This window comes from Pollachius pollachius (genome assembly GCF_949987615.1).
Source record: "Pollachius pollachius genome assembly, chromosome: 8".
NCBI classification, from domain to species: Eukaryota; Metazoa; Chordata; class Actinopteri; order Gadiformes; family Gadidae; genus Pollachius; species Pollachius pollachius.
In genome coordinates this window covers 12,716,242-12,742,138 of record NC_136941.1, presented here as the reverse complement: position 1 = coordinate 12,742,138, position 25,897 = coordinate 12,716,242, and the positions used below count along the sequence as shown (strand labels likewise).

General features: G+C 45.3%; 2 protein-coding genes across 2 annotated transcripts; both read left to right on the top strand.

The window, feature by feature from the left end:
• The first annotated feature begins 3,900 nt into the window (after positions 1-3,900).
• On the top strand, positions 3,901-8,709 carry LOC307079682 (cytochrome P450 3A30-like). Its single transcript, XM_079742156.1, has 13 exons — positions 3,901-4,033; positions 5,570-5,663; positions 5,756-5,808; positions 5,971-6,070; positions 6,171-6,284; positions 6,385-6,473; positions 6,658-6,806; positions 6,903-7,030; positions 7,150-7,228; positions 7,312-7,472; positions 7,577-7,803; positions 7,913-8,075; positions 8,172-8,709. The coding sequence occupies exons 1-13, from the start codon at positions 3,963-3,965 to the stop codon at positions 8,250-8,252; spliced, it is 1,509 nt and encodes a 502-aa protein (XP_079598282.1). The 5' UTR covers positions 3,901-3,962; the 3' UTR covers positions 8,253-8,709.
• Positions 8,710-9,449: 740 nt separating this feature from the next.
• On the top strand, positions 9,450-25,883 carry cttnbp2nlb (CTTNBP2 N-terminal like b). Its single transcript, XM_079741724.1, has 5 exons — positions 9,450-9,589; positions 11,696-11,803; positions 21,091-21,351; positions 21,929-22,036; positions 23,243-25,883. Exons 1-5 carry the CDS (start codon positions 9,584-9,586, stop codon positions 24,593-24,595), a joined length of 1,836 nt encoding a protein of 611 aa, XP_079597850.1. The 5' UTR covers positions 9,450-9,583; the 3' UTR covers positions 24,596-25,883.
• The last annotated feature ends 14 nt before the right edge of the window (positions 25,884-25,897 follow it).

Genomic DNA, 25,897 nt, shown 5'->3' with positions numbered 1-25,897 from the left:
ATCATAACGCTCGGGAATCCCCACATTGGGCTCACATGGGGGGACGGGGCAGCAGTCCACATTGGGCTCACATGGGGGGGCGGGGCGCCTGCTTGGGCGTTCGCCAATTCCTGGCGGACGTGCGCCAGGTCCCGCTGATTCTGTGCCGTGGCAGCCGTGGTAGCGGCCATCACCTGGTGCAGGGCATTCTCCACTCGGGAGATCCGGTCGTCAACCTGGGCTGGGTCCATTCTTGGCCAGATCGTGCTGTAACGGGGGGGGTTAGGCAGAACCCAAGTGCACAGACTGCCAATGGTGACAGGGCAGTCCAAAGTTTTTATTGATCGCACAGATGATCAGGGTCGGGCAGGAAGAGTAAATGGGGACAGGCAAGAGTTCGGGGACCGGCAGCCAATCAGGTAGACTGGGGGTACTGTCGGCGGGGGGTAGTCGGGCAGGCGAGGGGTCGATATCAGGAGGGCAGACAGGCTGATGAGGAGCCGCAAACAGGGGAGCAGACAGGCCGGCAGAGACTCGACAACAGGCGGGTGGTCAGACAGGCGAGGGTTCGGTAACAGGCAGGATCAGCGTTGGAGAAACAGTTCTGGAGCTGCGGGAAAGCTCTGTGAGTATCGAGAGACAATCTGGCAGAGACTGAGTGGAGAGAGAGCATTGATATAGAGGGAGCACAGGTGAAGGTGATTGAGCTAATTAGGTGAGATCAGCTTGGCAGTCAGGTGAACAGGAAAATCAGGAGCGGACCATGACAGTCTTGGCTTAAACGGAAATGGCAAAGTGGCCATGTTTGTCGTCTTTAACTTATATACAAAATCATTAAAACCTTATATGGTGTTGTCCATTATGTGGTGAAGAAACAATTCATAACTGTTGGTAGCTTGAAACATGTCATCAGAAATAGCATAGACTAAAGGGATTTACATCATTCCCCCCTTTGAGGCTGAAAGACTCACATAACGTTATGTAAGCAAAATGCACGTGAATTGCTATAGGACAGCAAATGTTAATGATAGAACTTCATGTACAAAATGCAAGGCATTTGACAAATATTGATTATTTGATTGGTGGCTGGCGTCCTGGTAGCTGGATCACCTCCTCTAAATGGCCGTGGAGTTCTCTTTGCTTCACCATGACCACGACTGGGCACACACTAGAGGTTAACCCCCTGCGCTCCATAGACATCACTTGGTGGCTCTGATAGGAGGGATCCGCTGTAGTCAGAGTCTTTGTGGATGTGTCCGCTGCGTCCACATCATCCTCTATGTCACTGTTCTGTGATTAATCATACAAAAAATGGGCGCAGCATCAGGGTTGGGGAATATAAATGACATCTGAATTGTATCCGCAAATCATACAAAGAAAATAATAGTGATTCCAAGTCATTGTTGGTTATATTTGTGTTATACTCAGCTTTGATGGTGTTAATAGGGTGACTCTGGATCGGAATCCAGAGTCTGTGAAATGTTGGTGGGAGGAGGGTCCTCAGAAGATGCAATTTCCTGGAGGTCATTTTGTGAAATTCGCCTCAGGACTTCCCCCCCCTTTCACAATGGTAAATTGATGAGAAACTATTTCGATCCTTTGTGGTATGGCACTGACGGGCTAGGTATGACTCAGAGAGTGGTAAATGTTTAGCACGTGGTTTATTCTAACAGAGACACAAGGCCAATGAGCGTGCGTTCTGGAGGTGGTTCATGAAGCATCTCCCGAACACAGGTAAACAAACAGTTATATTGGGAGTGGGCGCAATGGTAAATGGGCTACGCCTACATGTTCTAATTTACTCAGGTAAACCTTTGGTCTGTCTTGGCTTAAACGGAAATGGCAAAGTGGCCATGTTTGTAGTCTTTAACTTATATACAAAATCATTAAAACCTTATATGGTGTTGTCCATTATGTGGTGAAGAAACGATTCATAACTGTTGTTAGCTTGAAACATGTCATCAGAAATAGCATAGACTAAAATAATTTACATCATTCCCCCCTTTGAGGCTGAAAGACTCACATAACTTTATGTAAGCAAAATGCACATGAATTGCTATAGGACAGCAAATGTTAATGATAGAACTTCATGTACAAAATGCAAGGCATTTGACAAATATTGATTATTTGATTGGTGGCTGGCGTCCTGGTAGCTGGATCACCTCCTCTAAATGGCCGTGGAGTTCTCTTTGCTTCACCATGACCACGACTAGGCACACACTAGAGGTTAACCCCCTGCGCTCCATAGACATCACTTGGTGGCTCTGATAGGAGGGATCCGCTGTAGTCAGAGTCTTTGTGGATGTGTCCGCTGCGTCCACGTCATCCTCTAGGTCACTGTTCTGTGATTAATCATACAAAAAATGGGCGCAGCATCAGGGTTGGGGAATATAAATGACATCTGAATTGTATCCGCAAATCATACAAAGAAAATAATAGTGATTCCAAGTCATTGTTGGTTATATTTGTGTTATACTCAGCTTTGATGGTGTTAATAGGGTGACTCTGGATCGGAATCCAAAGTCTGTGAAATGTTGGTGGGAGGAGGGTCCTCAGAAGATGCAATTTCCTGGAGGTCATTTTGTGAAATTCGCCTCAGGACTTCCCCCCCTTTCACAATGGTAAATTGATGAGAAACTATTTCGATCCTTTGTGGTATGGCCCTGACGGGCTAGGTATGACTCAGAGAGTGGTAAATGTTTAGCACGTGGTTTATTCTAACAGAGACACAAGGCCAACGAGCGTGCGTTCTGGAGGTGGTTCATGAAGCATCTCCCGAACACAGGTAAACAAACAGTTATATTGGGAGTGGGCGCAATGGTAAATGGGCTACGCCTACATGTTCTAATTTACCCAGGTAAACCTTTGGTCTGTCTTGGCTTAAACGGAAATGGCAAAGTGGCCATGTTTGTAGTCTTTAACTTATATACAAAATCATTAAAACCTTATATGGTGTTGTCCATTATGTGGTGAAGAAACGATTCATAACTGTTGTTAGCTTGAAACATGTCATCAGAAATAGCATAGACTAAAATAATTTACATCATTCCCCCCTTTGAGGCTGAAAGACTCACATAACTTTATGTAAGCAAAATGCACATGAATTGCTATAGGACAGCAAATGTTAATGATAGAACTTCATGTACAAAATGCAAGGCATTTGACAAATATTGATTATTTGATTGGTGGCTGGTATCCTGTTAGCTGGATCACCTCCTCTAAATGGCCGTGGAGTTCTCTTTGCTTCACCATGACCACGACTGGGCACACCCTAGAGGTGAACCCCCCGCGCTCCAACGACTTCACTCGTTGGCTCTGATAGGAGGGATCCGCTGTAGTCGGAGTCTTTGTGGATGTGTCCGCTGCGTCCACGTCATCCTCTAGGTCACTGTTCTGTGAGTAATCATACAAAAAATGGGCGCAGCATCAGGGTTGGGAATATAAATGACATCTGAATTGTATCCGCAAATCATACAAAGAAAATAATAGTGATTCCAAGTCATTGTTGGTTATATTTGTGTTATACTCAGCTTTGTTGGTGTTAATGGGGTGACTCTGGATCGGAATCCAGAGTCTGTGAAATGTTGGTGGGAGGAGGGTCCTCAGAAGATGCAATTTCCTGGAGGTGATTTTGTGAAATTCGCCTCAGGACTTCCCCCCCTTGCACAATGGTCAATTGATGAGAAACTATTTAGATCCTTTGTGGTACGGCCCTGACGGGCTAGGATGACTCGGAGAGTGGTAAATGTTCAGCACGTGGTTTATTCTAACAGAGACACAAGGCAAACAAGCGTGCGTTCTGGAGGTGGTTCATGAAGCATCTCCCGAACACAGGTAAACAAACAGTTATATTGGGAGTGGGCGGAATGGTAAATAAGCCACGCCTACATGTCCCGCCCTCAAATTACAAGTTTAAAAGACAGCTAGGGTAACAAGATAACATTAGTGCACTTGGTCACAGTTGGCAACAGTTGATCTTTAACATGGGACTTTTACCTTTCCTCTCCGCTGAGAGCTGGACCTTGATTTGTATTTGCATTGCCCTCCTCGCGCTGTAAGTTGCTTCCTCATGGTTGTGTTTGCACAAATAATAACATCAACTAATATTGCGATACCAGCAGTTACAATGTTGTTATAAGTGTACATATTGGATTACTATTCTCACGCTTCAACTTTAAATTGTCTTTCAAAGTTGAATTGCACTTCTTTAGCACCACTTTCAATTAAAAGATCTGATCGATAACATCTTGATTGCGCAACACGGTTATGTAACAGTAGCTTAGTTGATTATTACCACGGCTACTTATAAGCTGTTGGTTCAATTTTGTAGTTTTAGGATATTTTTGTATTTAGGTTTTAGGAGTTGGTCAGTGACCAGTAAATAAATCAACATTTTAAACAAAAAGATCATGTAAAATGTCCGCATTAGAATATCTAAAAACGACTGGACCTTATATATTATGTTGAGTCATCCCAAATGTTTACAACAAAAAATCTTCTAGTTTTATTCAAGGTATTACAGTCTAAAATATGAATGGGTTTCAATGGAGAGAAAGTAATTATTTTTCTGGTCCCAGTCTTTATATGCCCCGGATTACACATATGTTGTTTGTGGATTTAAATGATAATTTTTCATGCAAAGAAAACTAAACATTTTCGTGATGAAGTTTGATAATGTTAGGTTTTTTCCAAGGGGAGGATGAAAGCATCAAAAGAGGTGAAAACCATTATCAGTTGGGGCATGTAGAGAGTTTCAGTTATGCCGATGGGAAGAATGTCGGTCTTGTCCACGCCAGTCGCAGAGAGCGTGACGGCACATACGAGACGTGTAGTCTTTCTCATTGTGTTTACTCTACAGCCTTTAACTGAATAATTGCACAATAAACGGTCAAACTCTTGACATGAAAAATTATAATTTAAATCCACAAACAACATATGTGTAATCCGGGGCATATAAAGACTGGGACCAGAAAATAATTACTTTCTCTTCATTGATACCCATTCATATTTTTCGATCTCATAGGTCCCATGGGCTCTACCGGAAAGGGCGTGACTTCGCCACCTTATGGCGTACAAACCCCAGTACCCCTTAACCTCCGCTTGAGAGAGACATCGTTTATCGATCTGACATTTAAATCTCTATCGCACTACGATGTGCTGCCAGTGGCGGATGCCATCCACTAAGCCAATGCGCACGGTACAGCAAAGTTACGCGTTCAATAGGCTCGTATAGTTATTTTTAGTATGTTTGGGGAGTCGACTCATCTAATAGCAAGTTAGCAAGTGAAAATAATCTAATGTGGTGAAGACAGTCCCTACAATTTTACCTACGTCTTTGGTTATTGTTCTGATTGATGGACCCCGAGCCACATATATGACAAATCATACCTTATGAGAGACTGTATTCATATTGTCCTAATCACTCTCTCAAACTCTCACTCTCTCACTCTTAAGTGTTTCACACACGCAATTTGTTGTGTATCTATTCTGGATCAAAAATTAACCAACACTGTAAAAGCAGGGTTTTTATAAATGAATACATGAGTTGAGATCATTAATTCTCATGTTTCGTTTTTTCATCAACCACTAGGTATGGATATGCCCCCTATGGATTCTTTAAGAAGCTAGGCATCCGTGGACCCAAACCATGGCCCTTTATCGGTACATTTTTGGAGTACAGAAGGGTGAGCGATGTAACACTTGAACGACACTAAACCAGTCCTCCCACCATTAATCTGTGTGTTTAATTTATTGCCTCTCTGTTTTAATGCCATAGGGTGTACACGTCTTTGACATGGAATGCTTCCAGAAGTATGGCAAGATATGGGGGTAAGTGTGTTTGCATAGGCCTATGTCTTGTACAGCATTCACAAAATGCTATTGTGTGTATTCTATATGATCAACTTATAGTTCTTAACATAAAATATGTGTACACTGTTCAAGGACCCTGTGAAGAACTGTAACTGGGGGGATGTTTGTGCCATATGTTAGATTCTACGACGGTCGGCAGCCTGTGATGGGTGTGATGGACACGGCTATGATCAAAACCATCCTGGTTAAGGAGTGCTACTCTACGTTCACTAACAGACGAGTGAGAACACCTATAGATTCCATGATCATGACTTCCTGCTTTCAAGGAATTTAACACTGACCGTGTGTGTGTGTGTGTGTGTGTGTTATTCTGTCTTCAGGACTTTGGCTTGAACGGCCCCATGCAGGACGCAGTGTCAGTCCTCGAGGATGAGGCATGGAAAAGAGTCCGTAGTGCTCTGTCTCCATCGTTTACCAGCGGGCGTCTGAAAGAGGCATAGCGCATTCATGCACATACCATTCATGAGGCTACCATTCAGAGATATTTGGAAATGTTGTTGTTATGTTTAATTATTATTATAATTTCTTTGACAGATGTATCCAATTATGCTAAAGTACTCAAATAATGTGGTGGAGAATCTTCGTCAGAAAGTTGCTGCTGATGAGGTCATCGATGTGCAGGAGTGAGTAGTATGGATGGTTGGGGGCTGGGTTTGGTAGTAAGGTGGACTCGGAATATATTTTTAAATATAAAGCACAAACCGGATCCTTCATTGTAGCCAATTGAATGATCTACATATTTGTATGTATTTTAATCATGTTTGGTGTAGGATATGTTCGTTATTTTCATCTTTTATTTTTTTGTAGAATATTTGGACCGTACAGTATGGATGTGGTCACCAGCACTGCCTTCAGTGTTGACATTGATTCATTAAATCAACCCTCTGATCCGTTTGTGGCTAACATCAAGAAGATGATGAACTTCAACTTTCTAAACCCACTGCTTTTGATTACAGGTAGGTAAAACCTCAGCCTAACAGTTTATTACTACTTTATCGTTATTATTATTCTTCATAATAATCTCTTGTCTCTCTATTTCCTCTCCCTTAAAGTCCTGTTTCCTTTCCTGGGACCAGTGTTTGATAAGCTGGACATGTCATTTTTTCCGGCTGATGTCCTAAAATTTTTCTACAGCTCTTTGAAAAAAATCAAAGATGATCGGAAGAAGAATACACACAATGTAATTGCCAAATATATAAAATGTCCCCCAATAATCCATATCTTTATGGGCATTCCTTCAATCAAAATCTGTGTGGCATGTATCTAATATATTTTATATTTGATCTGTTGGACAAACAGAATCGAGTGGACTTCATGCAGTTAATGGTGGATTCCCAGACAACTGAGAATATCAACGAAGACGGGACCCCAGAGAAAGGTACAAAACAGAATCGGTGTCCATTGAAATCAGTTGGCCCAGTGTGCAAGTTGGTGTTTTGGAACATGCTCTTTGTGTTGCAGGTCTGAGCGATCACGAGATTCTATCCCAAGCCATGATCTTCATCTTCGCTGGCTACCTGACCAGCAGCAACACCCTATGCTTTCTAGCCCACAACCTGGCAACCAACCCTGAAGTCCAAACAGCCTTGCAAAAGGAGATAGATGAAACCTTTGAAAACAAGGTAAAAAATCAATGTTTATCATTTTGCACCCACTTCTTCCATTCATGTTCCCAGCCAACATGTGCATGTGAGCTATTGAAGGACCTCTTCATCCAAACCTCCAGAGCAGGCCAACTTACGAACCGCTGATGCAGATGGAGTACCTTGATATGGCATTCAATGAGTCACAGCGGCTCTTCCCTCTCGGCAATCGATTGGAAAGGATTGCAAAGGCCTCCGTGGAGATAAACGGTGTCGTAATCCCGAAAGGAACTGCCATCGTGGTCCCCGTGTATGTCCTTCACCGGGATCCAGCTCTGTGGCCAGAGCCTGAGGCCTTCAGGCCTGAAAGGTAAGCTGCACTACCAATCCCTCAGTAGGATGGGTTTAGATCTGACATGGTCCTAATAGCCATTACACTGTCCTAGTATTTGTTTTAATGACCGCACTTCCCTTTGCAGATTTAGCAAAGAAAACAGAGAAACCATGGATCCTTACTCCTTTCTTCCATTTGGAGCTGGGCCAAGGAATTGTGTGGGCATGCGGTTTGCTCTCTTGATGATGAAGTTGTGCATGGTGGAGATTCTTCAGAACTTCAGCTTTGTCACCTGCAAGGAGACTGATGTAAGATGCTGACATTCATGAAATAGTGAGATTTTTTGCATTGTTTTTTTGACATATTTTTGTAATGCTAATCCCGTTTGTTTTGCATTAAAACAGATTCCTGTTGAAATAGGGACGGATGGCTTCCCCGGACCCAAGAATCCAGTCAAACTGAAGCTTGTTCCTAGAGAATATTAAGCGGCTCATTTCGTTTTCAAATATCTTTGCATCATGCCCAAACCAATAAAAAAAGGATCATATAATTGTCATGAATGCTGCAGATGTTATAATCTTTGCACAATATAAGATACAATTACCGTGGAAAGAGAGTTAAGCAAAGTCTGCTTTTAATGTTATTTTTGATGTTAACGAAAGAGGAAAACATAAAAACATTAGCATAGCATGTATCACTATCCAACCTTTTGTAATATTATATAGAGACGTTAGTCAGGGCAATCATTTGGAAGTTCTTAGAATTATAATATAAATCAAGTAGCCTACAAAAACATAGTAGTATAGTGAGTATTTAAAAACAAAACTTTTCTGATCAAACATTAATTATTTAGGAAGAATATTAAGTGGCTCATTTCGTTTTCAAATATATTTGCATCATTTAAAATTCAATAAAAAATAAGATTCATATAATTGTCATGAATGCGGCAAATGTTATCATCTTTGCACAATAAAAGATACAATTACCTTGGACTTAGAGTACAGCAATGTCTGCTTTTAATGGTATTTGTGATTTTAAGGAAAGAGGAAAACAATAACACAACATTAGCATAGCATGTATCACTATCCAACCTTTTGTAATATTATATAGAGACGTTAGTCAGGGCAATAATTTGGAAGTTATTGGAATTATAATATAGATCAAGTAGCCTTCAAAAACATAGTAGTATAGTAAGTTTAAAATCAAAACTTTTATGATCAAACACATTCATTATTTAGGTTTCCATGCAAAACAAGCTCTCTGGTATAGGCCTACTAAAGTATATTGTAGTGATAAAGAAAAGAAAAAGCTGTGCTTGTGGTCGTTGGCCATTAGATGGAGATGAAGGCTAAATCCATTCAGACTTGATGCTTAGTGTGCAAACAAACGTTATCATTCGAAAAGGCAACATATAAGTACAGTAACACCATTAATGGTACAATCGAGAACAAAAACACGAAGCACAGACGGGGAGCAAATAATACACGTATGCAATATTTGGGCTATACGCTAAGCTAGAGCCACTAGCTGAATTAACGCGATCAGAACCGATCCCGAACATCCTATACAAAGGGGTTTCGCCCTCGGGAAACAGCAACGCCCACTCTCCGCCCCCCTTTGAAGGGTTTGCGTGCTATTGGTCCGATTGTTGCAGAAATCTCCAAGGATAGGCTGTCTATCTTGTCGATGGATGGCTGTTGTGCTTACTATCCTCGCGAGTCGAGAGCACTGATTTTGCTACCGGGGTTGCCTTAATTCACATAAGTGGTGTCGAGCCTCGTTTTTGGGATTTGGAAACTTGATGCAGCTATAGCGCATGAAGGTATGTTTATTTTGAAGGCTATCTATACAATCGTTGCTGTGGAGTATAGCACACTATGATCATGTAATAACAAAGAAAAATGTCTGTCAAATTCTACGCGTGCGTCTCCTGTCTTGCACCAATCTTTGTCAGCATGTTAAACTTTGGCACAGCGAAATGTCTTCAACGTTTATAAATACGTAAAACGGCCTAAATGTGCCAAACGAGTTTTTTGGTCAGGCCATATTGCTGTGTGAATGATTTAGCTTCCAGGTGCACGTTGATCTATTAACATCTCTGGGTGTGACTTCATTAATGGGCTATTAGGCTAGATTGATGTGGGCCTAAAATCAATTTCAGGCGCTTGTTCTGTTCTATAGCTTAATTGTGTTCCTGCTCATTCAGAATGACTGCTTAATGAAATGGAATTGTACTTAGGTGGCAGGTGAATCCCACTGAACAGCCACTTTGATCGAGACTTTGATGGATGGTGCAATCCCACCTGAACGGAAATTCATTCTTACTCTTTTAAGAAAACAAAAGAAAGTTAAAAAGTCATTGCAACATTGCCTAGAGAGATGGACAAAATATACAGAAAACGACACACACACACACACACACACACACGCACGCACGCACGCACGCACACACACACACACACACACGCACACACACACGAATACACACAGAGCATACCGGTTGGGTAAAGTGTGATAAGATTCCCGTGGTGTTTGCATCCCAGGAATGTCAATTTCATTTTCTTAGTTTTCATGAGCAGCCCAGTGCAAATAGGCTACCCTTTTATTTCTCCTGCATATAGTTTCAGCTGTGATGCTGTTTCAATGTTTATCTGACTCTATCTACCTCCAAATTGCAAGATTCACCCTAAGGTCCAAGTTATTGGTTTAACCACAAATAGATCCAACATATATACACCTGTAAGTACTGAATTTCTGTTTATGACATGAGTCTCTTAAATATATGGTGATATCAAGATGACCGTTTCTTGCTGATATTCAGTGTGGTGTACCCCAGAATGCTGAAGGATTTCCAAAGGAGAGACCTTTCTAGATGTCTGTCACCAAAAAGTATTCTTTGCACTTCTATGTCATCATCCTTGCCATTGAAGAGTAGAAGCTGCTCTGAGAATGATCTAAAATATATTTTTGAATATAATTATAGCGAGATATGTGTTTGTTTGACCTGTATATTATACATGTACATGATGGATGCTAACCACATTTTGCAGCATCATAACTTTGTGTTTTTGGGTTCATCTTCCCGCTCTTGTCCTTTGGCCCACAACCCCACAAGAGATTAAAAAAGTGATCATGACTTAAAGAGCCAATGTATGGGCAAAAAGGGAGCTTGCTGTTTGGCAAGCTGTGATTTGTCTGGACCATGTGTCCTCCAGAGGCCTGAGACACATGGCACGAGAGATGTTAAGAGCCAGGGGGTAAGAAGTCCTTAGTATTCAGATCAGAGCAAAAACCACAGCACACAGGGTGGCTCAGGAGGACACCACGGTTTTGAGGAGGACAACCATCCCCAGTCTTGTCCCGGGGGACCTCACGTTCAGATATGCTAATGACTTCCTGTTTATAACCCAGAGCGCAGACTCCCTGAAAGGCCACAGATGGCACCCCAGGGGGCAGCTGTACCGTCCATCCCACAATGGCCCCACTCCTCTGTTCATCAAAAACACACTCTCTCTTGAAGCCTGTCCACAGTCACTGGCTGAGTGCTGTATGGCGGAAGGTTGCATTCATAGGGGGATTTAAAAGCACATTTATGATACTGATATATATTTACCTAACCTTTATTATGTTCTAAAGGGGTAAAACCATACTGGTATTTTTAATTATCAAATCATCAATCATCAAATCATTAATTACAGCAGCATCCGGTCCTTATTATACTGAAATCATTACATGGAAAGTTTTGCAAACAAGCTTCATTACAGTATAATTTGTTATGTATTGCATGTTGAAGTGTGATGTTACGGCAAAACAGATTCAGATCTTCCCCTTCTTCGACGTCTGTTGGTTGAAAGACGTGTTGACTGTCTCTTTTTTAAGGTCGTTCCTCTCGTTTGGAGTTTGACTGTGTCTCTGACTCGGTGTGCAGGAGGACACGATGAACGTGGAGGCTCTGAGCAGGGCGGAGCTCCTCACCCTGCTGAGCATCCTGGAAGGGGAGCTGGAGGCCCAGGACGCGGTGGTCCATGCCCTCAGGGTAAGTGGCTCCTTACGCCCCAAAACGGACAGGACACAAAGCCACACATAGACAGGCTCTCAGACACAAAACAAGCGCCACCTCAGTGAGCCTCCCCTGTCTGGGTTTTCTGACGTCTTATTCCATCCATGAGTAAAGTTGTACAATAGTTGACCTTTGTTTGAACACATTTTTTTATTTCATAGCAGTATGCAAACCTCTTGAAGTGCTCACGTCCATAAGGATAGCTTCAAAATGAACAACAAAGAAGAATGGCATGTCTGCATGAGCTCATATGTTGAAAAAGTCGGGAACCGGAAGGTGAGGAAACACTGTCAGCAAGGACAATGGAAGCCATTCTGGTGACCCAGGCCGGTGACGGCTGTAAACATGACCTTAAAGCCTTTTATTTTTCATTCAAACCCATAACATTCTAGAGACGTTATTTCCTTAGAGTGCAGATGAATCATATGTACCCTTTGCCCTGTGTTTGGGAGAAAACAATTGCAATGGTATGCTCTTTAGCGTTTAAGTGGATGATAAGGCTAACCAATCAGTTAATTCCTGTTTGTGTCCCCAAGAGAACTCCGTTGTTCCCTCTCTGCGATGAGTAGTTTAGAGTGAAGTTGAGTGTCAAGTGAATACTGACGTCATTCAGGGCTTTGGGAAAAACAGTTCAACCATACCGTGCTCAGACACATCTCTAATGGCGGCTGTCCAGATCTGACTCATTCAGTACTTGACCAAAAAACTCACTACGCAGCGCACTTAGGAGTGCCACACAATTGCCCCGGGGACAAACTGTCTGACTTCTAGCTCGTCCTTACTGCTATACACAGCCAGCACACATTCCCCCCTCCCCTCTCGCTTCCAACACACACACACGCACGCGCACACACACACACACACACACACACACACACACACACACACTCACACACACACACAATGTTTACAGGGAAGTGGATGTACAGACTTTTAAACCCCAATCACTAACTTCCCCTACCCCCACTTGGCCGGGGGACTGGTTGATTACTGCCGCTGATTTTCCTCTAATAGGGAGAGGCGGTGCCCTCCCATGATGCCATTTTTGTTTGAAGCTTTAATCATTAATTCTTCCATTGTAATATCTACTTAAATAATCTCAATATGACATTTGAGACATGCTGTGATCCTAGTCGTGTATTTAGTTGCCCTCCACAGTCTTTACTTACTTACTGCTTTGCTCCTCTATTCTTGCCTTGCTATGCCACACACTGCTGTTCTTTTGCTCCAGCTGTACTTTCTCTTATTACCAATTTTATTTTTATCGTCCTCAACCAATGTGAATGGCTTAAAAAAGGAGACCTTTTTCTTCCCATGCCCCTCCTCCACATATAATTAAACTCCTGGGGAGAACCATTTATCAAGAAGCAGCTGGCATGGGATCGACATGTCACGTGTAGAGAACATTGGTTACATTTGAATGAACCTATTCTGGTCACATCTAAACTGGCACTCATTTGGACACAGCCCTTTAACAGGTGACGTTGTTTTAAACATAACACCTGAAAAAAATTGCCAAGTAAGTGGTTGAATTGGAATAGAACAGATGTGTGGATAAACAACCCCCGAGATCCCTGAGCAAAACATGTTTTGTTACACATACTGTATCCTCCCAGGGCAATGCACTTTGGATGCCTAGAGGTTGCTAGGGACGACCCCATTCAGCCATGTGGAAACGGTCTCTGGACCAAGGCTCCTCGGCGGCATGGCACCTCCAGTGCACACTGACCAATCCCTTTTCACAATGTCTGGTTACTTATTAGATGGTAACGACTAAGGGCAGACGTCTCCTCAACTATATGATGCCATTGTGTCCTTACTACGCAAATAGTCGTCCGTTGGGTATCAGATAGCCGCAATCACCGCAGGGGATATTCCTGAGAATGACCTCATACAGGTGCAGCATTCCAACGTATTCCTATCGTGGGTGTGTGTGTGTGTGTGTGTGTGTGTGTGTGTGTGTGTGTGTGTGTGTGTGTGTGTTAGTGTGTGTGTGTGTGTGTGGCGTACTGCTACAATATCTATAAACAATAGATCCCCACCTTCTGGTTCATAATTGTGCTGGTCATCGATACTTGTCATGATTCTTTAAATAGAAGTGACTATACTTTTGCCTTTATAATTCACCAAACCCCTAGAATCATGTGTGAATGATAGAGATGATAAAATAATAAGGATTGAGGTGGTATACGCTCTCACTTTTTATTTATCAGTTGTATGATGTTCTTCTCTCACTCGGGAATAGAAAGCCTTGTCAATTCGAGCTTGGCACTGAGCAATGATTGTGAAGTGGGGAAATAAATTGATAGGTTGCTCTCAAACATACTTCTGAGTCAAGTGTAGTTAACAACCGAGGAACATGCTTTTGCACTATGTGGTTGAAATGTGGAACGCCTGCTTCACTTTTACATCTGATGTAACACTCAATGGTTCAATCTATTTTTAACCTGCTGGCATGTTTCCATACTCCATAAACAATAGCTTGAGCAGTGTTTTGTGCAGATAAGATTGCATATTTGTGCTGCTATGACAGCAGTATTGGCCAAGTATGGCGATATATAGTCCCGATCTGCAAATATAATTTGAGCATTTCATCGTCCGTGTAGTAAGTTAGCACTGCAGACACATTCAGTCTGTAACACAACGCTGTCCCATACACACCCTGAAGCATCAGCAACCACAAGATCCAAGGTTGACCTTTAGCTTTCGATCAGGGAGCACACACCACACACACACACATCCATCATGGTCAGACACACTGCACCACAACACGTCACATGGTGCAATGTTTATTCTGGCCGAGTAAGGGACCACACCTCTGTGATGCTGGCTAGGGATTCTGGGGTCTTATTCTAGCGGAGTAAGGGACCACTCCTCTGAGATTGGCTAGGGATTTTAAGGTCAGGCCTGAGACTGCCGGAAGCTCCGCCCCTAAACTGCTGAGCAAAAATTTGCGCCGAGCAAATAAAGCACTTGAATGATTGAAGTCAGGTGAAACCAGGACAATGCCTTTTCCACAATCTTTGATCCTTCAGCAAAGATAACACTTTAATTATATGTAATAAATTCAACTCACTGACAATGTTTATATTTGACTGTCACATTGGTGATATACCATATATATTTTCCTTTGTAATAATTATAATTACCAGATCCTTATCTGCATTTCAGCACCATCCTATCCAAATGTTATTGCTAATAAATCACTGCTGATATTAATGCTGTTAAAAATGGAACTGCTGTAATACATGGTTGTTCTTACTGGCTAACAAGAGTGCCTGCATTAAGGTGCCGGAGGAAATTACATAGCCTGCCATCAGTTATCAGTGAGTGATATGCACTGTGATTATATCTGTTCGGGTGGCCTGCACCTGTCTTTGTATTAGCCATTTTTATCCAGTCTATTATGAGCCAATTTACATTTTAGACTGCTCCCGGCTCATTTCTTACAAATCATCTCCCCTGATTAGCTTGGGGAATCCATCCTGCTTGTCCACCTCTGGTGCATGAAACACAACCCTTATCAACGGATGAGAGACGTAGGGAGGGAGGGGGAAGAGAGGAAGGGCTCGTTCTTTAGGTTAGCTTCAAAATCCTCACTGCTCTTTCGTGTTCTCTCTCTTCACAACTCTCAGACCTTACCTACAGCCTACATTTTAATGTTCCATGCCGTGATGCTAGAAGTAAGCACTTTGAGCACTTGCAATGCAAGTCAGCATGGTAATTGGTAATTGTTAGCACCCGCCATGCTTACACAAGCATTGTAACCGTTAACAGGTCACCCGCCATGTTAACAAACATGGCTACAGTTAGCAGCGGCCATGCTTACAGTACCGTGGTTACCTTTAGCACCTGCCATGCTAACAGCGCCAGGTTAACAATCAGTAGGCGTGGTTACTCCTAGCACCCACCACGCTAACAGTAAGCATGGTTATCATTAGTACGCCACTCGCCAGGCTAACAATCTGTAAGCGTGGTTATTCTAAGCACCGGTCACGCTAACAGTAAGCATGGTTACCATTAGTATGACACCCGTCATTCTAACACAGCCACGCTAACAGACACGCTAGTGGTTACTGTTTGCATTTAGCATTGCTTGGAAGGTACTGCCCTAGGATGGACCGGTAAGTCTTTGGTGTCTGTCCTCTTATCTATGCGGCGTCATGGCTTAGGGTGTGGTGGCCGCTGCTCTGACAGTAAGCTGAGAACATTGATGTATACTTACTGACTCCTTATCTCTACCCCCTCTGTCACGCTTGTGCAATTTAGGAAGTGGTCAGTAACCTAAGAGCCTAAGGTGCCCATTCACACAAACGCAAACCCTCTTGCGGCAATATTTTACAATGTTTACAATATAAAGCTTGTGTTTTCCTGGACATATGCTGAAGCTACATAGAAATCCATCCTTAGATTTTAGTTTGAATGATTGTGAAATCATTCCACACAATCCTTGCAACCAATAGTCCTATCCAAAGTCAATGTTCATGGTTACACTGCGCTTTTAGGCCCTGTCCACACTAACCTAGGTAAATCTGCAAACACATTGATATTTATCCCTTTAGCCCTTCCATCCGCATTAGAACGGTGAATTCCGACACTGAAAACGAGGCTGAGGTGGATAAATGTGAAAACTCGGGTTTGCGTTGTAGTGTGATCAGCGGTAGACGAAGGCTTCCGAGACGATGACGCTCGGTTGCCATGACACTGCCATGACACTGAGACAAGCTTGCGCTCGAGACTGAGACGCTCATCTTAACAAATATGGCAGGTGAATGAATGATTTCTCTGTGCAATTTACTTATGTATCTTCAGTTACAACTCGTCATACTGTTTAATACATATTCGTTACTCCAACGCCGATGGCAAGCTCTTAACTTGCTGTGCAGGGGTTCTCAAAGTTTTGACAGCTGAGGGCCAATTTAGGAACCTAAAATTTGACGGGGGCCGCCAAAGGAAAAAAAAAAATTATATATTCATGTAATTAAAGTCCTGTGAGGTAGTGCCTGATGAGGATCTTAAGACAACAAGGTACCGTACAATTTCCGTTGTCATGAGTACATTCTTCATGAGGAGGTTGTGACCACACCCTCCCCAGACTCTCTTACAGTGGTCATGGGGCTAATCATTGGGATTGTGTCCTTCCAGTTCTCAGGTCCCCATAGTGCGCAGACTGCAGACATGTCAATTCCTAAACTTAGCCAAGACAGTGCTAAGGAATGGGTGGCTTCAATTGGTTCTGTTGGGGAAGCTTTTATAGTGGAGTGACAAGTACGGTATTAGCCGCCATGTAGGGCTTGCCTTTTGAAATAAGTAGCAGATGACTAGGGTTTTGTTGTTACTGGCAGGAAATGCCAGGGCAAGATTAGCGTGAGATCTTGGTGAGTTTATTTGGCAAGGGGGCGTGGCTCTATGTACAATTCTCGGAAAGTGCACATTTTGTGTTCTACTTTTTTATTTTTGGTAACGTTTCACTTTCGGTTTATCACTATGGCCCCTTGTTCTCTGGGTCAGGAAACTACTCAAACTGCATAGAACTGGTTCTACCCCTTCTGCTGAATGGAATCTGGCTGATAGGAAACTCTTTTCAGTCATGGCAGCTTCCTGTAAACAGGAAACTGCTTGGGAGTCATGGGCATCACCCTAGGCACCACGCATTGCCTGGAGTATTATTGCACTATTCAACTCTCAGAGCTTAGACACCCTACAGACAGATAGGAAGAGAGGGGCAAACATCTGGGCATGAATGGTACCTGGGGGGAAGGATAACATAGGGGCTAAAGGGGTCGACTCTCAGCCAAAAGGTACTAGGTTCCATCCCCGGTTTCGTAGTAGGAATCCTTGAACAAGAAGCCAAAACCCAGTTGCTCATTAATGACATGATTCTGTAAACAATGTATTCGCTTTGGATTAAAGCATCTGCTAAATGGCTAAATAATAATACTGAGTATTAACTGGACTGCCTTCCTTTCTATTTGCACAACTAATTGAATAATGGTGAAAGCTGAAGAGATGGGCAGGTCACCTTAAGCCCACACAAGTTCTTCCTGAACTAGAAAAGGCCTATAATTGTTGCTACAAAGAACTTTCTTATGTGTTTTAAACTTTGACTGAGCATTGTAACTTGAAAAATGGTCATTTAATTTCCTCACCTGTGGATGTGGGGAAGATGTGTGTAACACAATCAGGCCTGGTTCAGTAGAAAGAAGCATTTTCAGATCTGACAGGCCTGGTCATGTGGACCAGTCTCTGCCTCTGTGTACTCTCTACCCAGAGGTGGATTAGTTCACTAGGGCTGCAGACTGTTCCCACGTACCCCTGAGCCAGCTGTTCATGCCAAATACCCTACGTTCAAGGAGAGTGTGGAGGGACACACCAGAGTCTCTGTGTCTCTCCCTCTCTCTCTCTCTGTCTCTTTGTGTGTCTCTCTTTCATTCTCTCGTTCACACAGCACACTCACACACAAATCAATCGGTCCATTTATGATGTTTTTATGTTATCTACCCTTTTCTATCCAAACAATATTGATTAGTCTGGGAAAATGACTTGTGTAACAAGATAACTTGCTGGCCCTTTTCAGAATCACACTAAGGTAACCAACCCCCCCCCCCCACACACACACACACACACACACACACACACACACACACACACACACACACACACACACACACAGAGACACACAGACACAGACAGAGGAGGACAAGACCGGACATGGTGGCTAAATCGAACAAATCTCTTTGAATGGGTTTTACTGACTGACTCATTCTGTCCCCCAGACTAAAGCTAAAATGGAGTAAAAAAGCACTTTGACTAAACAAATGATCTTAGGCGGCCTCTGGGGGCCCACTGATTTGGCTGAAAGAAATAGAAAACGTTTCAGGAAAATATACACAACACAGTGACAACAAAACACAATTTATTGGAAAACAAATTCGGGAAGGTCTCTTGGTTAAAATGCAAAGGAGCCTTTGAATCTGCCTACCCTGGGTTATACAGGATAAATACATATCTGTGCTGGTTTATTTGCTGACTGCATATGTTGCACAGTAATCAGTCATCCGTTGACGAGAGGATGGGGGAGCCTTCCAGAGAGGATGTGTTCGCTGTGCCTTTTTTTAGAGGACTGCACACTCTGTCATTAGAACCAGAGCTAGGCCCAGGAGACTGTGGGACCCAACCTTAGCTGCAAGAAACACACACACACACACACACACACACACACACACACACACACACACACACACACACACACACACACACACACACACACACACACACTGGACAGGTCTTTCTCTCCGGCCGCTTTGGTCCGTTTAACCTCTTATTAAAATCGCCATGCAGCCATTCATTGAACCTGAAAACCAAAACAAAATGTCCCGATTTCCAGAGTCAAGGCCTTAAACACACACACCCACAAGCACCAAAACACACACAGAATAATGTATCCTCACAACAGGCTTTCACCTACCCATACACCCTGTCTTTAGGAACAAAAAGGGACCTAAGGAGAAAGACTAACGCACACAAACACAGACCAGTGCTCGCTCTCACACTGGGTCAGGCATGCAGACAATGCAAGAGGCCTAAGGAATGGAGGCCGTGTCCTGTAATCTCCTCACTCACAGGGCCAGCTCCTTTGTTCAGTGCAAGGAGAGACTCGATTGTATGGCTCCATAATAATGCCCCAAGAGACTGTGTGTGTGTGTGTGTGTGTATGTGTGTGTGTCTGCACGGTATTCATAATTTTTCCATAAAAATGCAAATTGCACGCATATTTATGTGTAGCCTAGACAGAAAGTGAGTGTAAGATGAGTTACATTTCTCTGAGAAATTAGGACAATGGGGATGATGAATATGATGATGATTTGATTATGATGGGGATAATGTTGGCGATCGGGATGGTGGTGGTGATGAGGATGATGATGAGGAGGGTGATGGTGATCATCGGGGTGATGATGATGAAATGATGGTGATGTTGATGGTGGTGGTGGTGGTGGTGGTGATGATGATGATGTTGATGATGAGGAGACAGTGGTGATGATGAGGCTGATGAAGGTGATGATGTGTGGCGGTAGAAAAGCAGTGCCCCGTGCAAGGTGTCTTGGCAGCCCGTTCACTTCTCCTATTCACATCTCCACGGCCATCTACCTCCATGGTAGCCAGGCCGACACAGTGTAAGCCAGCTGAGCATGTGCATTCCTCAGGCCTGCACGTCCATCACGGAGCATATGAGATCCGCTGCTGACAGATCCCAGCCGCAAGGCAAGGGTCAGCTCGGTCCTATCGTGTTTCCTTCCAGTTTTCCTCATTCCTTTACAAATGGGCCTCAACAAACCTGGGTAAAACTTTTGGGAAGTTCGCAACGGAGGCAGCAAAGGTGTCTTTGAAGTCAACACCCTTAAAACCCTTAAAAAAGGGATTTATTTGCATCATTCCAGCATTGCGGATTCTTTGTGTGTGTGTGTGTGTGTGTGTGTGTGTGTGTGTGTGTGTGTGTGTGTGTGTGTGTGTGTGTGTGTGTGTGTGTGCGTGCCTGTGCCTCAAAAGCCTTGTATATCCCCCTGTTGTATCCCCAGAGAAGGGAGAACATCTGCCCCTAGCGGGGGTTGGACGACCTGGGGTCACATGTTTGTGTTTAGGATGCAAGGAAACCATCTGCTTGTGCTTGCACTGACAATGTCTTTATCACGCGCACACACATACGCACAGACACGCACGCGCATGTACACACGCCGCGCGCAAACACACACACACACACACACACACACACACACACACACAAAATGCTACCATATATGAATCCATCTATGTTTCAGAGTGCTAATATATATTGTTTTTCTCTGTTTTTCAGTTTGTTGTTTTTTATGGTTGGGATTTTGCAATTTTAAAACATTTTTTAAAACGGTGTGAAAAGTGAACCTCATCAAGTATCTGTGGAAATCCACACCCACTGCTACCCAAACACACCTGCAGTTAAATGGTCAAGATTCTACATGCTCCCAGAGGAGCGCTCCTCCTGTTCTCCCCGCGGGACAGAAAGAGCCTCCACCCAAACCCTAGCTGACAATCGCTTCCTCCTTTAGCACCAGCCCCGAGCTAGTCTTAATGTATGTCTTTATGCCTGTCAGTCTGCCTGTCCGTCTGTCTGGCTCTCTGCCTGCCTAGCCATCTGTCTGTTTGTCTTTCTCTGTCGGCCTGTCCGTCCTCCAAAAATCAACGACGATGCGTGGCAAACCTTTTGGGACCGTGTGTGCGCGTTTCAGGCCCAGCACAGGGACTCGTTCATCCAGGAGCGCTACGGCCAGTACGACCTCAGCGACCCCTTCCTGGCCCTGCAGAGGGACAACGAGGGGGTGGAGCGCCAGGAGGCCCAGACCCAACCCCACGGGCGGCACGGGCGGCCCCGGGCGGGGGCGGTGGGCCCCAACCCTCGGGCCGTGCTCAAGCTGGTCATGGCGCACTGCAAGAGGATGCAGGAGAGGATGATGGGGCAGCTGGCTGCGGCGGAGATGCGGCACCGGAGGGTAAAACACATCGACGTATTGATCCGCCTCATTTGTTTTTAATTGCAGCACCCGCTAGCCCTGCAGCCAGACGTTATGGCTTTATAGTGGGGGGCGGGCATAATGGGAGGAGGGAACAAGGGAAAGGTTAGATGATTAAAACGCATTGGAGTACAGAGGCACACCCCCTACTTATTCGTTACACGAGAGAGACAGTGGCGCCCAACCACCCAGGGCCCGGCCCAGCTCTTTGTGTCCTCCCGTCCCGAGGATCTGTTCAACATGCGTTTGCGTGCGCTTCTTTGTAAGCCGCGGTCATATTGTTTACACATCAGACAATGTCCACACATGCCTATCTCTGGGAAATAGGCCACAAGGCTGAGGACGGGGAAACAGAGCTTCATTGAGCCAAAGCTTCCGGTGTGTTGAAGAGAAGCGTTGGCTTGTTGTTCCAGTCGGCCCTGTGAGAACGCATAACCTCGTTATGCGTCAAGCAGGCCGAGGTGTAAAGCAGGCTGCACTGGTTCATGAAAAAAAGTGTGTCGTGAAAAGTGAATCTCTTTCATGTGATTGATTGATTGGTCGGTGTGACTAACAGGTGATATCAGACCTGGAGGGCGAGAAGCGTCGACATGCCCATGACTTGGCACAGAGTGATGATGTCGGCGCCGTGTTGCAGAGTGAGCGAGACAAGCTGCTTCAGCAGGTGCGTGTGTTTGTGAAAAATCAATGCAGGATGGAATCGACAGCGGGAGTTGACAGATACGCAAATCGTAAAAAGTAGGAGATGAGGTGAAAAACAACAACATTCTCGCTGGCAGAGGCGCACATCTGTGTGGAATAGACTTGGGGCCCCTGTGGTCCTTTGTAGTCCGGTTCTGTGTCCCGCCACCACCTGTCTTCCCTGTTCCCCTTTCACACATTGCTGCTTTAATTTGATTTAAGACCCAGTTGCTGAACAGAGCAACATACTGGACCTCTTTGTCGAAGTCAGCAGGATGGATCTGGCTCGGATCGCTCAAACGCGGCTCACACACAAACACACACACGCACACAGACACACATAAAAAGACACGCATGTACACGCACACACACACACACATTCACAAAAATTAACACACACACACACACAGACACCCACACAGTAACATGCAATCCCAATTTCAACATGCAACCCCACTTCCAAAGGAAACAGAAGGGGAAGACACCATTGTTCACTTGACCAGCAGCTATAGGGTTTAATGGACACAGGAAAGCCTTGGATAATGACCAACACACACACACACACCCTTACTGTCCCACACATGACTTCCTGAAGGTCCCTGTTCTTCTAAAAAAGAGTCTTCCAGCCTTCCTGCCTCGTGTTTCTTTTATTGCACATTAAGGCAGCAGTGGGTTCTGTTTAGTCATTCATCACATCCAGATCTTTTGTACTACATGTTTTGCTACCTCATCAGAATTTTTAGAGCTACTAACTCACCGGGTGCTAAAAGTAATCACACAGGCTTACGCAACAACAACCTGTTTGAGTCCAGGCTGGCATCAGCTACATTTGGGTGTGTCCAAGACAGAAAGAACACCGCCTTAAAAAGAACCTTGAACAAAAGTCTTGTTTTCAGCCAAGACTCTTTTCAGGGCTAGATTTTGGCACCCATATACACACTATATACAAACCATCTCGACTCCACGCAATAATTTGTGTCAAATATTAATCCAAGTATGATCACCGCCTATCAGGCATTGTAAATAAGGGCTCTGTCGCCCCCCTGTGGTACGTAATTGATAAATTGCCACTTTGAACCCGTTTATTCTGCTTAATCATCATGGTTAACTATGAGCCCTACGACGGTTACGCTACACATACAACCACCGGCGCCCTCGTCCCTGACGCCTTCTGTCTGTCCTCCTCCAGCTGGAGGCGGAGCGCGCCACGGTGCACAGCCTGGAGAGGGAGCGGGCGGCGGCGGCCGGCTGGGCCGAGGAGTCCCTGTCCCAGGAGCGGCAGCTCTCGGCCGCCCTGAGCGCCGAGCTGCAGAAGGCCAGCGGCCAGGCGCAGGAGGAGGCGCAGCGGGCGGCGGAGCTGCACGCCCGGCTCCAGGAGGAGAGCGGGGCGCTGGAGGGCCTCCGGGCCGCACTGGAGGGCGAGCGGGCCCGGGCCGCCCGGCTGGAGGCCCGGGCCGAGAGCGAGACGGCCCGCTGCGACGCAGAGCGGGAGCAGGCGGCGGCGGCGCTGCGGAGGGAGGAGGAGAGGAGCGGCGAGCTGGAGAGACAGCTGGAGGAGCTGAGGAGGCGCCTGGACGAGCGGGGCGGCGGCGGCGGAGGAGAGGGAGGAGAGGGAGGCGACGAGGGGGACGGGGACGGGAGGGAGGCCGCCGGGGGGATCGAGCAGTCTGTGCCCAAGGCACCGGCGGTCTGCGCCGCCGTTCAGACGGAGCCCGACGGAGAGCGGAGCGTCTCTTCCCAAACCGACCAGGTGTCAAAGGTCAACGGACACCGCGCCCCGAAAGGCGCAGAGTGTCCCCCGGAGGGGAAACCGTCGGAGAACGGAGCGGCGGTGGACAACGGCGTTCCACACTCGCCCCTCCCCCCTTCGCCTCACCTCGTCCCACACTCGCCCTCCAGCACGGCGTCCTCCTCTCTCTCCTCCTCCCCCGTATCCTCCCCCGTGCTGGCCAAGCGTCTGGGCAGCCCGGGCTTCCACCAGCCCCCGCACCAGTCCCCCTACCAGGCCAGCGTCACCCAGCGCTTCCAGGCGGCCCGGCACAAGTTCCAGAGCCAGGCGGAGCTGGAGCAGCAGCAGCAGCTGAGCGGCTCCGCCCCGCTGTCTCCCCGGGACCTGTCGCCGACCACCACGCCCGTCCCGCCCCCGCCGGAGAACAGCAGCGCCAAGCAGCTGGCGCGCAACACCGTCACCCAGGTGCTGTCCCGCTTCACCAGCCAGCAGGCCGGGGTCAAGCTGGCCCCGATCAGCAGCTCCCCGTTCGGGACGGACTACCGCAACCTGGCGAGCTCGCCCAGCGGGGGGCGGTCCCCGTCGTCGGGGCCCCTGTCCCCGGGGATCCGCTCGCCCCTCACCCCTCGCTCGGAGAGGACTTACCCGCCGCCCATCCCCCCCAAGAGGCCGGGAATGAGTCCGACCCCCGGCTCCCCCGGCCCCTGTGCCCGGGGCAGCGTCTTCCCAGAGCTGACGGGTAACTGTGGGCCGAACGGCAACGGGCCGGAAGGATCCAAAGAGCCGGACTTGGTGTGTTCGTCCAGCAGCTGAGGCACTGTGCCTTTAAGGCCAACAGGCACTTGTTCAGTGTGATTATGACCCGAGTCAAGTCCGTAAAGGAACCTATTCATCTACTAAAAGGTTTGTTTGTTTGTTTGTTTTTTTATGGTTCTTTAAGTTAAGGCTTAGTTATGGTTCCACGTCGACGCAACGCAAGGGAGTGTAAGGACCCATTACGTCCTTGCGGACCCTCCCTGCGTACACAGCAAGGGCCTGACGTGCGCCTCCCAAAAATTGAAACCTTGCGTCGAGGCGATGCAGCAGAAAGGGTTGTGATTAGTCCGCTCACTAAAACCCGACGCAGAACCAAAACAGGGTCACGACTGCGTCGAAGTGTCTGTGTGAAGTGTCTGTCATTGTGTTGCGTCGACGTGGAACCAAAGCTGAGCCTTTACACTGATGGTCTTCTACGTAAGCAACTCAACTTAATTTGGTCGGTTTGAATTTGGATTGGATTTTTATGCTATACTTTCTGCTATACGTTGTTTTGGTTTACTTAAGAATCGAAAAAGTGCTTTTTATACTGCTTCAAATTAGTTATTTTCTGGATTATTTTATGACAATGTGATTGCATACTTTGATTTATGTTTATTTTATCAAACCTTGCAATATATTTGTTGCTCAACATATCAACCCTATGAAATTGAAGTGTTTATTAACTGTATGATCAAGCCTAAAGCCTGCAGGAATCTTAAACTGGATTTCTAAATCGATCTGGCTTTATTAGTAATTGTGGTTCTTATTGACATCGTTCTTATTCAGAATCTTTTTAGTGTTCACTGTACAATTAAAGATGAGCATAGGAAATGTGCTGTAGGTGTAGCCTACGTTAGCTCATATTTTTTTATACTACCTAACTACTGCTTTTAAGTTACTACTGACATGTAACTTAGATTTTGTTGTTTATTGTAATGACCCTGATGCAAGTTTTCGGAAATGGGTCATTACAACACAAGATTATGAACACTTTCCTGTAAATAATTTAGTTCACAGAATTCTCTTAATGTAATTAATGGCATGAACTCATGTGTATGCCCCATTTAATTTCAACCGCATTAGTCATGAATACACTGAATCTTTTATTAAGAACACTTTGCACTATGCTTTTAAATGTAATGTAAATAGTAATTTTGGTATTCAGGGATATTGTTCTTCCTTTAAACCAAAAGGGACCAACCCCCTTTTATATACTGTTTGGATAATCCACAGATTTCTGTAGTTTCTATCAAACACCACCTCGACAATTGTCTATTTCAAACACTTCTTTAATCTATTGTTCAATTTGCTATAATT